This window comes from Haliotis rufescens, unplaced genomic scaffold, assembly GCF_023055435.1.
Source record: "Haliotis rufescens isolate VD_foot unplaced genomic scaffold, xgHalRufe1.0.p SCAF_6, whole genome shotgun sequence".
In the NCBI taxonomy this organism is placed as follows: domain Eukaryota; kingdom Metazoa; phylum Mollusca; class Gastropoda; order Lepetellida; family Haliotidae; genus Haliotis; species Haliotis rufescens.
This window is the reverse complement of record NW_025964334.1, coordinates 6152578-6167032: the sequence shown is the minus strand read 5'-3', so window position 1 is coordinate 6167032 and position 14455 is coordinate 6152578. Positions and strand designations below refer to the sequence as shown.

General features: G+C 37.4%; 1 protein-coding gene across 5 annotated transcripts in view; it reads left to right on the top strand.

Moving 5' to 3' along the window:
* Positions 1 to 5154, top strand: part of LOC124148802 (paired box protein Pax-6-like) — a 61170-nt gene extending 56016 nt beyond the window's left edge. For all 5 annotated transcript variants that reach the window (XM_046520103.2, XM_046520101.2, XM_046520104.2 and 2 more), the window contains 3 exons: positions 940 to 1043; positions 1993 to 2112; positions 2564 to 5154. In XM_046520103.2, coding sequence (XP_046376059.1) covers positions 940 to 1043; positions 1993 to 2112; positions 2564 to 2679 — 340 coding nt within the window. In that variant the 3' untranslated portion in view covers positions 2680 to 5154. The remainder of the gene's footprint in view (positions 1 to 939; positions 1044 to 1992; positions 2113 to 2563) is intronic.
* The last annotated feature ends 9301 nt before the right edge of the window (positions 5155 to 14455 follow it).

The following is a 14455-nucleotide window of genomic DNA, read 5'->3' as shown; positions in this document are numbered from 1 at the left end:
GTATGAGTGGAGTGTTTTTGTTAATGTCCTTAGTGATTGATATCGCTTGGACGTTTGTGTGATGGACACACGCTGTGTTGATTGACCATAGAGGAGGATGTCACGGTTGTTTCATGCAGACTTTAGTCTTTGGCTCTTAAGGGGGAAATTCATTAATGCAAATGGGAAATGTCTGGTCTCCATTGGAAAATCTGTTTATACAAGGGATAATTGAAAAATAAATTCCGTGGATCTCTTTCATATGCATATAGTGCGCCATTAATATGCACGTAAAAGCAACATAACTTGAAAATAAACTCGTGAGACAGCCTCTAATTTCGAAATGATTGGTTACATTTCTTTGCGTTTTGCTTCAGCTCATACATGTGTTAAAGCAACACATGATACTGCACAGATATTGTGACTTAAATCAACACTTGAAAGATCCCTGCAAAAACACATTGCAATTCCCGTTTATCGCTCGGGTTGGTTATTTTATGTCAAAACAATAGAAACAGGTTGAAAAGTACACACTCCTAATCATTATTGTCTTTCATGATACTGTTTTTGATCATTGAGTAATCCAAAATACTCTAATGCTTGTTTGTCATCATGAAGTGAAAAACGATTTAAATCATTATCATGCTATTGACATTTTAAATGAACATCACCAATCAAGTCAACAACATCCAGTTTCGGTTATAAGTAGCCGATAATGATTATCTGTGAGTCATAATGATTATCACCATTGTCGATGTTTTGTTGGGGTATTTGTTTGTCATTGTTATTGTTGTTGTTGTTATCATCATCATCATCATCATCATCATCATCATCATCATGATTATTATTATTATTATTATTGCAGTTCATTATTATTATTATTATTGCAGTTCATCATCATTATTATTATTATTATTATTATTATTATTATTATTATTATTATTATTATTATTATTGCAGTTCTATCCCCTCTGTGCCGAGTTATTCCCTGTCGAACAACCTTCCGACGAACCCAGCCTGTCTCCAGTCATCCAGCTCTTCCTCCTATTCATGCATGATACCAGGTGAGCTAAATCTGACCAGCTGCCGTGCTATACTGTTGTATTGTTATACAGACTAGTACATATCATATACCATATATAGATTTGTCGTGTCATGTTGTTTGGACTATATTTCTCTTCTTGTCACAGAGAACCAAATACCCAAAACAACAACCTTTTCATTACAATATCTGTATGAATTTCATGTTCTCACATTACGTGTATATTCCTACATTAAACTTAGCGTATTTAAACTGTTTTTTGTAAGCGCTTTGTATTTATCATTAAGGTATGTTATGATTTTATTGTATCCAACACAATACCGTTATTGTACTATAAATCTGATATAATGTGTGTTAGCTGCTTGTAAACGTACTCCGCGACCCATACAGTGACATACGTTTGTCGATCAATACATTAGTTTTCATATACCTGTGACAATTGATTTGAACTCCACGACGAGAATCAAAAAGCATCGATTGTACCTTTACAGTGTTATGTATAGTTATTATATATTTAGAAGGGATTTTTATTATTTTGTGCTCTCTTGAAGTGTTTAACCCTGTATATATTCACTATTTTGAAACGAAAACTTATAAAAGGCAATACAGACAGTTTTTAACTAGTATCTGTCTATAAATATATAAATCGAATGTTGCCTCTTAAAATCTAACTCATTCCATAATTAGAAAATTATTCTGAAAGAACATATATAAATATATATAAATATTGATCATTATTGTTTCGTGATCTTTTGTTAAATAAATGATATATTTTTAAATATAAAGATTTAATATTATATACCTAATGGGATTGAAGTTAATAACTGAAACATCAAGGTAGCACCCATACAGAATATCACATCAACAACTAACAAAGTGTCTAAACTTTAACAATAACGATTTGACAATAATTGCAGTCGTTTTTGTCTGAAGGAGCATGGTTTTAACGTTTTCCGTTTTTTCATGTTTAGATTACACCCCCCGAAGTTACGACCCCCTTGCGTTAACCAACTATTCCCGCCAGGCATGTAACCCAGGATCATCCATGCAGTCTCACATGAACCACAGCGCCCACAATGGAGCGTCCACAGGTACCAGCGTCTCCTTATTAATAAAGAAGCTTCTTCTTAGTCAACCAATTCAGACACTTGGCACTGAAGGACGTTCAACCATAATTCATACATTTCGATGTCATTTTCGTTTTCTGTTATGGCAATACGAGTTGATAGCCGATCAACCATCATTGATACATCTCATTTTTCTGTTTCTGATATGGCAATACATATATGATTGTATTACTTTGTGAGCTTTCTTTATCCATATACGTTCGCTGGCATCTTCTTTCTATTGAATATCCTTGAGGTTTTATTGTTCTCAAATTACAAACTCACATTACAAGGTAACATTGTTTTGCCAAATTGAGCTAAATATATCTAGAAATTCAAATACAACCTACAAAATAGAAATAGTTTATAAGAATATGGCAGGTTATTTTGAAGGATTTCCCATCAAACCACTAATGGCTGTGCTATTGATTTGCAGGTCTCATCTCGCCTGGGGTTTCAGTTCCTATCCAGGTTCCGGGAGGAAATCATCAAGACATGGGCGCGCATCACATGTCCTCAATGACGTCACAATACTGGCCAAGGATCCAATGACCAGCTTGACCTCAAAATGTTTCAAAATAACTTGATGTGATGTCACGTGAAGCAGTCACGTGCTCTTCCACTATTGCAAGAATCATATGAGTTCGTCTGTTACGTGGCTAGCAGACTGAATACAGCATAATATCGGATTAAAATGCTTTGACCCAAGGTCGAGGTCGTATTCTTACGGATGATCAACGTGGAGCAGCTAAACCAAACTTGATCGGAAGGCACCCAACTCGTGAGGCATTTCCCCATCACCTTCCGCCATAGCATTACCATTCTGCAAGAAATGGATTCATAGCATAATAATACAGCCTCGGCTACTGCCAGTACTGCACATGCGCACGATGCTCAAAGACTGTCATATGAAAGCCATGCTTATGACAATATATAACATTTATCTGCATAATGTATGTTACAATGCCGGCGACCAGTCCGGTTCGAAGGATGACCAAGGAACGAACCATTGAGGTGTCGGTAGTTTTATTTATGACTCCGTATTGACTGTGAGTGTGTGATGATGTTTTACGACACACAGACATTTCCACATTGGCACGGCCAGTTTCGTTGTGAAAGTGCTAACGCTTATATCGTCAGTGGTCGCTAAAGCAAAATATTTCTTATGTGTAAGAAAAAAAGGTCTCAGGGCTTTTGACATTGATCAAAATGACTGTAGAATCTCACGTTTACGAATGAGATTACCGTAGTGTATCGTGTATCCGCGTGTCCACTGCATTACCTATCCATAGAGACAGTGGAAATGTATAGACTCATCGAGATGGGCAGGACATTGCTCAGAACAGAAGTCATGTGACATCGTCATTACGTCATTGGTGACGTCATACTTCCAACTAGTGTTGTATTGTGTTACAGACTGAGTGTGTACGCACACGAAGAGTTTGTGTGAGATTTGTGTGGACTTACGAGCGTGTTCTCAAAACAGTGGCCCCGTAGCATATAGAATGATCCAACCCCCCTGTTTATACCTCACTCACCCAGCATGGCCTACAATGGGCAGAAATCTCAGTGGCGCTCAGCGCATGGTTATGTATTACCCAATCTCTCACGATGTCAATTCCAAATTAGTTCAAATGTATCCATATTTATATCACGCCGTTATGTCATAATGTAAATTTTTATTGTTTCAAGCTTTCATCTGTTATATGGTAAAGAAAGAAGTCAAATTATGTAAACTATCGGTCTAACCAAAGTTTGCCAATATCTTGCACCTTCAAATAATAATTGTTTTGTATCTAAAGAAATATAAAAACTGATTTAGTAACGAAACGAAACGAATCCATGTAAAATATTATCGACAATGGTTATGTACTCAGAACTAACAATGAAGGAATGTATTCACCTATATGTCTCTCATGCTGTCAGTAGTCCCAGGTTAGAGAAGGTTAACTTCTAATCACGTTCACATTACAACTCAGACGATTCATAAGTCCTTATTTGCAGAGACAATTATCAGTATCAAGTGCTACAGTATTTGAGATCCAAAAACTGCGATTGACATTCTTTATGTGCAATACTGAGGATGTTCTTCAAATTAGTCATTTACCTATGTGACCTTTTCGAGGAATCTTTTAAAAATACTCATTCATCCTATCAACGGTCACTTCAAAACATATTTTCGCTGCATTGACAAGAACACTAAGGTAGATTTATTTATTTCTCAAGCATATAGATGGATTGTGTACGATAAATACACAGTTACAATCAAAATGATAAACTAATGGATAAATATAGCTAATTTTAATGTATGATATGTATGTTCAGCGGACATTTTATACGTGCAATGAAGTAGACTTTTAATTATTGTTATGTAACAAATATTTGTTTGATATACCACGTAGTATTATCGTTAGTCACGATAGTTTACCAGGCCGGATAGGATATTTCATATAATCAACACATCCTTTAATTTCATGAATATTTCTCACTTCAGCACTAAGTTATTTTAAATTTAAATGAAAAGAAACTATACATACATCGGCCAAAGTTTAGAAACTGGTAATGGAGAAGAAACAAATATATAACTTGTTGTCATATACTTATATAAAACAGTGTGCCCTATTTCTTCCTCTGTAGACTATATTGACGTCGATATAACTGCGAAAAATCACGAAAGTTATACAGTGTGTATCTTTGTTCTGTCATATTTATGGGGCACTGTGATTTAGAATCACACGGAACAACACAAATTTATTATAAGATATCGACAAAAATCAAAGATGTCAGGTATCGATCTTAGGCCGATGTATGCTCTAGGTCTGATGTTTTATCGACTAGTATAGTCTCACTCGACCCCCTGTGTAGCAAAGAAACTCGGTGTAATTGTCTCCCCTGTCTTTTCTATATTTTTAACATTGCCTGTACGAAGCATGTACCCTACCCAGTAATAATACCATGACTTACGTGTGGCTGTTTAACAGCTGCTGCGATCATTTTTTTCTTGAATAAAATGATTTAATGTGTAAATATGGATTTATTTTGTATATGAATACACAGCGTGTATCAAGTCCTTGCATAGCATTTAGAACTGACACACATGAGGAAGAGAATTTATGGATGTCAACTTCTTTATTATGAGGAACACATCGTGTCGGAGTATATACTTACTCCTTCATAAGGTGAAAAATCTGTGTTTGTTCTCTCATACAGTCAAGGACAAGATAAAACATTACCTGTACATAACAAAGTAGCTCTGTATGTATTCAGGTTAAACATTCCATGATCTGAAGAAACGACTATGTCGGCGCCATTAAACTCTGACTGTACACTTTGGCAAACAATGACATTTCACGTGGGAACATGCAGTATATATAGTCCTCGTATGATGTTAATAAATGTAACAGCAGTTTGATTTTGCATATAAAGGTTTACTTCGCTATCTATAGAAAGATTCAGGGTCTTTGTGTACGATTTATTGATCCTGTCAGTAAATGTACATTTTGTATGTTCCTAAAGATCAGTTGTGCAGCGGTTTAATCTATATACATAAACGTAAACATTCGACCTTCAGTATAGAGATGTTTCATTGCGTTGCTGTCTATAAATGCCCATTGTACCATTGCTTTGGTATTTTCTGGCTTCAGTCTATATTTAGTCACAGGCTGGCGTCGTTTAAAGTACTGGCTGAATCCAATACAGTGAAGGGTAACAGCAGTTTTCTTTTGCACTGCTTATCATAATGTACGTGTTGCATATAAAACCTTACCTAAAAATGACCATTTGAGTACAGTAAACTACGGTTATAACGAGCACGCTTATAACGAACTGACGGATATAACGAACTTACTTTTTGGTCCCGACTACTTGCTGTAGTTATGCTGTGTATATGCTTATAACGAACTGCGGTTATAACGAACTAAAATTAGTAGTCCCTTTGAGTTCGTTATAACCGTACTTTACTGTATTACCAGAATAACACGTATGTGTTAACTATTAACAACAGCGCCATAATATACCCAATGTCACATTAATATGAACCTCCATGAACGTCCACACGCTGCATTGTAAATCTGCCGGTGGGCCACAAACAAGCTGTAACCAAGCTTTCTTGTTCAATGAATAGTAGCTGATGGAAACAGATGTACATGAATATATAGGTTTTAACGTTCGTTGGTATTTTTTGTGCTTTTTTGGAGAACCCAAACGCTTCAAAACATGGACGTTTAAAAAATGCATTAGGTTTTGAAACTGCTCTGGTTTCAAGTGTTTATTGTGGTGCTTTTGAGAAACAGTTTACCTAAAATTAAAATGATCTTGTTAGTAAAGGCACATTTTGGTAACCTGAAGGTTCTGTCAAGCAAACGAGCACATTGGATTCTGTGCTCAAATTATTTACTATTAGCGTTTTAAGCGAAACAAGATTACCAAGATTCGTTCATGTAATTTTCACCGCTATTTTGCCTTTTACGTCCAATAGAATTTGTCTCGTTTAGTCCTATAAATTCACTTTTTGTGTTTCAAGTTTAACGATGATGAAAGTCAGATGTTTCATACATATAAGGGGAAAGTTTAAAGGTTGTTTTTATGTATGAGTCATCTACGTATAGGGGGCGGTCGGGTAGCCTCGTGGTTTAAGCGTTTGCTCGTCACGCCGAAGACCCGGGTTCGATTCCCGACATGGGTACAATGTGTGAAGCCGGTTTCTGGTGTCCCCCGCCGTGATATTGCTAGAATATTGCTTTAAAAAGGCGTAAAACCATACTCACTCACTCACTCATCTACATATGGAGCACGTGCATGTACGGAATCCCAATGATTCAACTCCACATGTACATAGTAGGCAAACAGGTATATTTATCTGCAAATCAATGTAGGTAAACCCTAAAATTGTGATAAAAGCGCCAAAAATACATAATGGAATTCTGTCCTTTCTGGAAATAACTCTTTTCATATCATCGACACCATATTGCATCATAATGACATAGATATGTTTCATAGTTTATCACCTGCCAAGATTTGCTGTCTCGCGTCACAGACACTAAGTCCTTGTGACGGTCATATCCCCAGCACACCCTGGAATGAGTTGGGATGTAAGCACTCTTTGCAACTGTCGCAGTTTTCTTAACATTATTGTACTCGAAATAGTTCCCTAGCCATTATTTCAAAAGAATATTCTGTCGAACTTGAAGAAACATACTTTCGTGCTGGATAAATCGTGCTTACAAAATACACATGCTTGGTATATTAAAATGCACGATGAAACTATATCACATGCTAACTCCAATGTGCCAACATCAATATGTTCACGTTCGTTATCATGAACGAAATGTATAAACTGATCGCTGATTTTACCCCATACATCAACCATACCGATGCTCTAAAACAAACGAGTTACTCTCTGCAAAAGGGGCGGTCGGGTAGCCTAGTGGTTAAAGCGTTCGCTCGTCACGCCGAAGACCCGGGTTCAATTCCCGACATGGGTACAATGTGTGAAGCCCATTTCTGGTGTCCCCCGCCGTGATATTGCTGGAATATTGCTAAAAGCGGCGTAAAACCATACTCACTCACTCACTCTCTGCAAAACGTTAGTTTCAGTTTCCAGATGTTGTTCAGATATTGCAATACAAGCAATACAAGCAATACAAGCAATACAAGACCACGTGTTCAAAACATCATGACCATAACTATGTTTCTGCGCTGACAATGCATCGGTAGCTGCTTGTTCGTGCGGACTTCGTTTGTCTTGAAAGCTCTCGGTCCTCACAATGACTAATGAGAACATACAGTAAACTACGTTTATAACGAACACGCTTATAACGAACTGACGGATATAGCGAACTTACTTTTTTGTCCCGACTATTTGCTGTAGTTATGCTGTATATATGCTTATAACGAACTACGGTTATAACGAACTAAAATTAGTGGTCCCTTTTGAGTTCGTTATATCCGTAGTTTTCAGTTAGGAGATTTACAACAAATTAACATTGGAATTCTTCGATATTTGTTTCGCAAACAGAAAATTCCGAACCTTAAATAATCAATAACACCTGCAAATCTGATGCAGTGTTTATCGACATTGTAAAATACTAAGGTTATCAGTAAATTTCCATATCACTCGCACAATGGTGAGACACATGTCGTCACGCTGGAATAACGTGACACCATTATACAATGGATGACGCTATATAACAGAAACCGACCGGTTTGCCAAATGTAGGAAAATAAATAAATCGAAGTTGTTCGGACAAATGTTGAGCAAAACATATTGTTGTTATTGCCATGAGGTGTTGTCATGGAATCCCGACTGTGGTCATGTGATAGAAAGGTGGTCGTGCTACATCAGGAATGTAGCAGTTTTGTAGATCTAAGCGTAGCCTGTGGTTGGAAGGTGGCAATGCTATTGGAAGAATGCAGCTGTTCTGTGTTCTATGGTAGTCATGAAAGGGAGATGGTAGTTTTATGGAAGAAACGTAGTTGTCATGATACGTGAAGGGTTTCTGTGATACAAATGTGCTAGTCTTCTAGAAGGGATACTGAGAAGTCTAGTATGAACTGACTGTCCCATTAGAAGAATGTAGTAGTTCTATAGCGCTTGTGGTAGGCAAATGGTAAGAACGAGATAGTCCTATAGAAGTGATCTTGTGGTCATGCAGCACTGAGTGTAGTCGTTATATGAATGTTGAAGTCCCACACAAAGTGATGTAGTTGTCAGGTGTCGGGACCGTGTTCCTATGATAGGTTTTACCACCCGAACTAAGCAATATTACAGCTCCATCACTTATGTCTGTAAGAAAGCAAATGGTTGATAGCTTTAGCACGATTCAGCCCATCGGGTTACGATGACATGTAGTAAGTCAGATCACCTTATGACCAACCGATTTACGACTAAGGCTCCCCCGGAGGCGTCGTGACATATGTGACCCTGCAGTCAGAAGGCTATGGTCTTGCGGTCGGTAGTCTATAGTCCTATGGTCGGTAGTCGCCAGTCCTGTTGGCGGTAGTGGATAGTCCTGTGGTAGGTAGTCACTATTCTTGTGGTCGGTAGTCCTGTGGTCGGTAGTCGATAGTCCTGTGGTCGGTAGTCGACAGTACTGTGGTAGGTAGTCGACAGTCCTGTTGTCGGTAGTCGACAGTCCTGTGGTAGGTAGTTGACAGTCCTGTGGTAGGTAGTCAAGGTTCCTGTGGTCGGTAGTCGACAGTCCTGTGGTCGGTAGTCGATAGTCATGTGGACGGTTGTAGCTGATAGTCCTGTGGTAGGTAGTCAATATTCCCGTGGACGGTAGCCGATAGTCCTGAGGTAGGTAGTCAATATTCCTGTGGTCGGTAGTCGACAGTCCTGTGGACGGTAGCTGATAGTCCTGTGGTAGGTAGTCGACAGTCCTGTGGTAGGTAGTCAACAGTCCGGTGGTCGGTAGTCGACAGTCCTATGGTCGGTAGTCGATAATCCCGTGGACGATAGCGGATAGTCCTGTGGTAGGAAGTCGGTAGCCCTGTGGTCGGTAGTCGATATTCCTGGTTGGAAGTTAATAGTCCCGTGGTAGGAATTCAGTAGTCCTGTGGTAGAGAGATGCTATTCCTGTAGTATGACGTCAATGGTCCTGTTCGGGAGACATTATAGTCATGCTGGAGGACGTCTGTGGTAGTGAGGTAGAAATATGAACGTCCTATGGCAGGAAGATTGATCTGCAGCAGATATTTTATAAGACAATACTAATGTAGGGTTTAGTTCCAGATACTCTGTTTCATTCGCTCGTGTCACATTTAGGCAAGTGACCCAGCGACCGACGTATCGTCACATCTATATACATATAAACAGTAAAACATGGATCGATGCTTAGGGTCAGGCGCAATAAACCACATTGGCTGTCTCATAGTTTCAGGAATAGTACTACCACGTACAATGCAAATGATAAAAGAGAGCCATCAAAACAAAACTATCACGATAAGCACACATTGATAAACCTCTGTGGATATGACTGTTAAGTTAAGTACGTTAAAATGATAAAATGTAAGTTGACTACTTTTTCAAAGTAATATACACTCAAGACGAAAATTTAAAACGCCAACGCCAGAAAATATTTAGTCTCTATTTCCTGCCGAAACAGATTTTACTTGACTTAAAAGGCAAAATAGCGGTGAACATTATTTGAATGGATCACTGAAACATCATTGCTGACACCCGGTGTCTAAATGTAACGTATTCATAGTTGTGTTTTGTGAAAATCTACTTTTTACAACTAATTTGTATGCAGGATCATGTATGAACTGCCAGCAGTATTTTCATGGAATGTAAATTTGAATTAGTTTAACAAAAGAGTGCCATGTTTAGGCATACATCAACAACTTGAAATGCTAGTCGCGAGTGTAAAGTCCATAGGTTATTAAAAACGTGGACATTTTTTCAGAATCAGAACATCAGGGCACCACTCAAGTTAAACACTATTTGAAACTGCACTCTGGTCTTATATAATTATTTGCACAGAAGACTTAAATAATCTGTCACGCTAAGGACTTAAATACATCATTTGGATCTTTCTCTACAATATTGTCCGAGACGGTTCAACGCCTTTCTACATTGCTGCGAACCCGTGTGAATCTAATATTGCCTTTTCGCCGGGAAAATCTTTTAAACTATTTGCTGCTTTTTCTACAATCCAAATATATCTGTGCTTTAAGTAAACACATCAGTAACACGTGGGTGACATAGACAAGCAGACCTTGCCTGCAACACAGCTTGCTTCCGTCGGTTAGATTGCACTGGACGAATATGGGCGATAAGCCTCATTTAACACGTCATAATTGAAAGACCATTGCAAAATGACTTCCTTTCTTAATTACAAAATGAAATTGTGTCCGTTTGCGTCCTATTGTGCTTGAAAGATCCATGTCCTGCGATGCATTAAATTCAATCTACACAAAAGCTACGAGTAGTATTTTTACACTTCTCGTTCTGTTGCCGAGAAAGAGGTGTGGCCAAACGTGAGCCTTTCATCTTTAGAAATGTGTCCAGTCATAAAAAGCGAAAATTAAGAGGTGTTGATAATACATTTATAACAATTAGCCGAAGATTGCAAAGGGATTTTTAGTCCATCATGTCTTTCTCTCTACTGATTAGTGATAAAATTATATTAAAGCTTCTGTCAATACAAACTTTTTGTCAGGATCGAAAGGAACACATATGCTGCAGTAGCTTTGGGAGGGATTATGTTGGCTACAGCGCCAAACATCTGAAGACTACAAGGATCATTAAGTAGTGGGTTGGACTTCCAGAATGCTAACCACAACACAAGTGCTTATGTGGACTGCTCAGAAGTCTTTTAAACTTTTCATTTAATATCAGTATATATTGAATAGATTGATGGTACATATCAGCCTAATGCGGCATTAGAGTATCGTTATGGATTCATATTTCTCTATGGTGTTGTACATCTGAAATGGAGCAAAGTTATCTTCAAAGAGAGCAGTAATCGTTAACGACACTGCAAAGCAAAATAGGGCTAAAGATATTAAGTACAGCAAATGATAATTCCACTCTTTTCCTGCTGTGTTATACACATATAACGTTTTAAAGTTACTGTGAAGTTCACGGATAAGGTAGAAAAATCATTGCCGTGTATAATGAGACTTTGTGTAGGGTGTGTCACCCAAGGTTTTAAACACAGTGATGCATATGGAGATATCTCTATTGGTGTATATTTTAACTATAGATTAAAGGTGCAGTTCGTGTCAGTTTTAAGTGCCCAGTGTTAAACAAAACCCCAAAATTTGGAACTTCTTCTTCCCAGGTTATCATGATGTTTTGAGTGCATTTTCATACAGATATGACACCTTTACTTGGGTAAATTGTAAGTGTTGGAAACAGGTTTAAAAGTAAATCTGTTTTCATATCTAAGATAAAGAAATAATGAAAAGATGGCACAATTGTGCACCCTGGACACATTTTGTACACAAACTCCTCATATATAGTTAATTTACATAAATGTTATTCCATCATAAAAGTTCATCGAAATATTTTTTGTCTTAGTTGAAAAATGAAACATAAGGTCTAATGTCCTTATTGACATTTTCATTTGAGAATATATTATTGTAAAAATATATTCGCAAGCTATAACCCATTCATTGTAGACTTTAAAACGCAGGTCTTTTTGCGTTTTGCGGCCGTTACTGGTAAGGATGACTAAATACTGCTTTCTAGAAAACCAGTTAATCCAGAATGCATCCAGTCAGCTGTGTATATAACACCTCCTCCCTACGACGGCATAACATTAAATCAAATACAATCAGGGATCCGGTTTTCTTTGAACTTTTGTTGACTTGCAAATAGAATTAATAATCTCGTCGCGTATGGGAAGCAATGGACCCTATCTCAATTTAATTCTTTAAAGTTGCCCTATTATTTACAGCAATAGTGTCGTACAATTTCAAAGTTTCAATGTATCGAAAATAAGCTTTGACATTTGACCCGTCTTTTGATAAAACGAGAAACCTGAAGAGGACCGAACTCACAAATGTGTACCAAGCAAAGGGCTGCCTAAAGTTGTCATAAATTTGAATGCTTTTCCATTACAATTCTGTAATGCTTTTATGGACCATCAGTAAGGAATATATATCTGTTAAAAGCCACATAAAACACTAGTGTGGATTCCATACCTCGCTTAGGCGACAATGTGTGAACTAAACTATCTTCTGATTCGACTCCTTCTGTGCCCACATCACCAGGGGGCCCGTTCCTGCCTAGCTACCTGCCTTTGATATTCGGCGTATAATGTATAGAGAGACATTGTTTAGCTTGTGTTCACCTGGATAGAGACCTAGACTACGTTATCATAAAGCAATTTGAAGCTTCAAAGATACCTTGCTGATAAGTCATAGTGATTGTCGTAAAATATGAAATTCCCGGCTCGCTTTTTATCCAATCCTGACTTTATGTCCCAAATGGCGTACAAGTCCCAAATGAAAAGATTTAAAGTTATAATATGATATTTTGAAGCTGTTTTTAAGGAGAATTGCTCATATAGAAAAAAAACCAGAGAACATTTTTCTACCTTGTTGCCATCGAAACAGGGAGAGAACGTTTCTTCAGTTACTGTTTTATTACAGATTTAGCTTTTCTCTTAATCCTCTTTTCTTACATAGGGATCAGTGCATCGTCAGGCAGAAAGTCATGGGTTCATCCGTTTTATCACTTGCTTCTATATCGTTGGTCACAATGTATAGCTGTGAGCATGATAAATACAGAAAAAATATTTTAACGGTGTCATGCGCATAAGATGGATATGGACTAAAAAGTCAGTGTATGGAAAGAACCGATTTGTTTCACTGCGAAACATGGTTTGACTGACGTATGAAAATGTCCAAGGTCAATATAAACGTCAACTTAGTTGTGAAAGTCTCAACAAAGGGAAGCATCATAGTTCACATTCAAGACAACGTCACCATAGTCCTGTAACGTATTTCTTATAATGAATATATGGGTATGGTTGCGAGTAATTATGATACATCTCTCTGAAAATAGATTCAGTGCGACCGACAATACAGACATTCGTGGTATTTTGTATTTCTTGAAAGATTTAATTTGATAAGTAAGATCGTGATTAACGTGTCCTTCAATGATACACGTTTGAACTTCTGTTTATTCGACCTTGTCGAATATAATCAGTGAACAAAATGGAACTGAACGTTTCAGAAAATAAAATGAATACATAATTACTGATAAAGTAGTCGGGGTCATTTAGAGTCTAGAAAAACTTAATTGCCACCAGAGCAGTAGCTAATGATCTCCAGGGTCACCCAAACGGTGAATAATTCATAAATAGACGTCCAACAAACCTTATATGCAATGGTGATAGAATTCGTTCAGCTAGACACTTTGGATGATATATCGAGACATTCTTCACTATATGATTGAACGTGGTCAAAATTCACAAACCTATATCAACCTAAATAGACGGTGATTTGTTTCATATTTGATATATGTCAATTTTATATCAAGGAAATACGAAGTAATCTTTATTAGTAAAGCTGTTGCATAACTATTCATCAAAGCTCTCCACGTGTGACATTGACAATCTGAATAACAATGCAGTAAAATTCAATTATATAATATGCTCGTGAGAAAGCACTTTTCACGGCGCAGCAACCGTCCCATGGATATTTATGGAATACAAAAATATCCAATAATAAAAGAATGGCACGTACTTCTTTTGAGGTAATTATGGGAACACACCATAGACACACAAGATACCTACTTCTCCAAAACTCTATTATTATATAATTTATCAGTTATGTGATAAAGATGAATTCATTTCAAGTTATGAACAGGAAACAT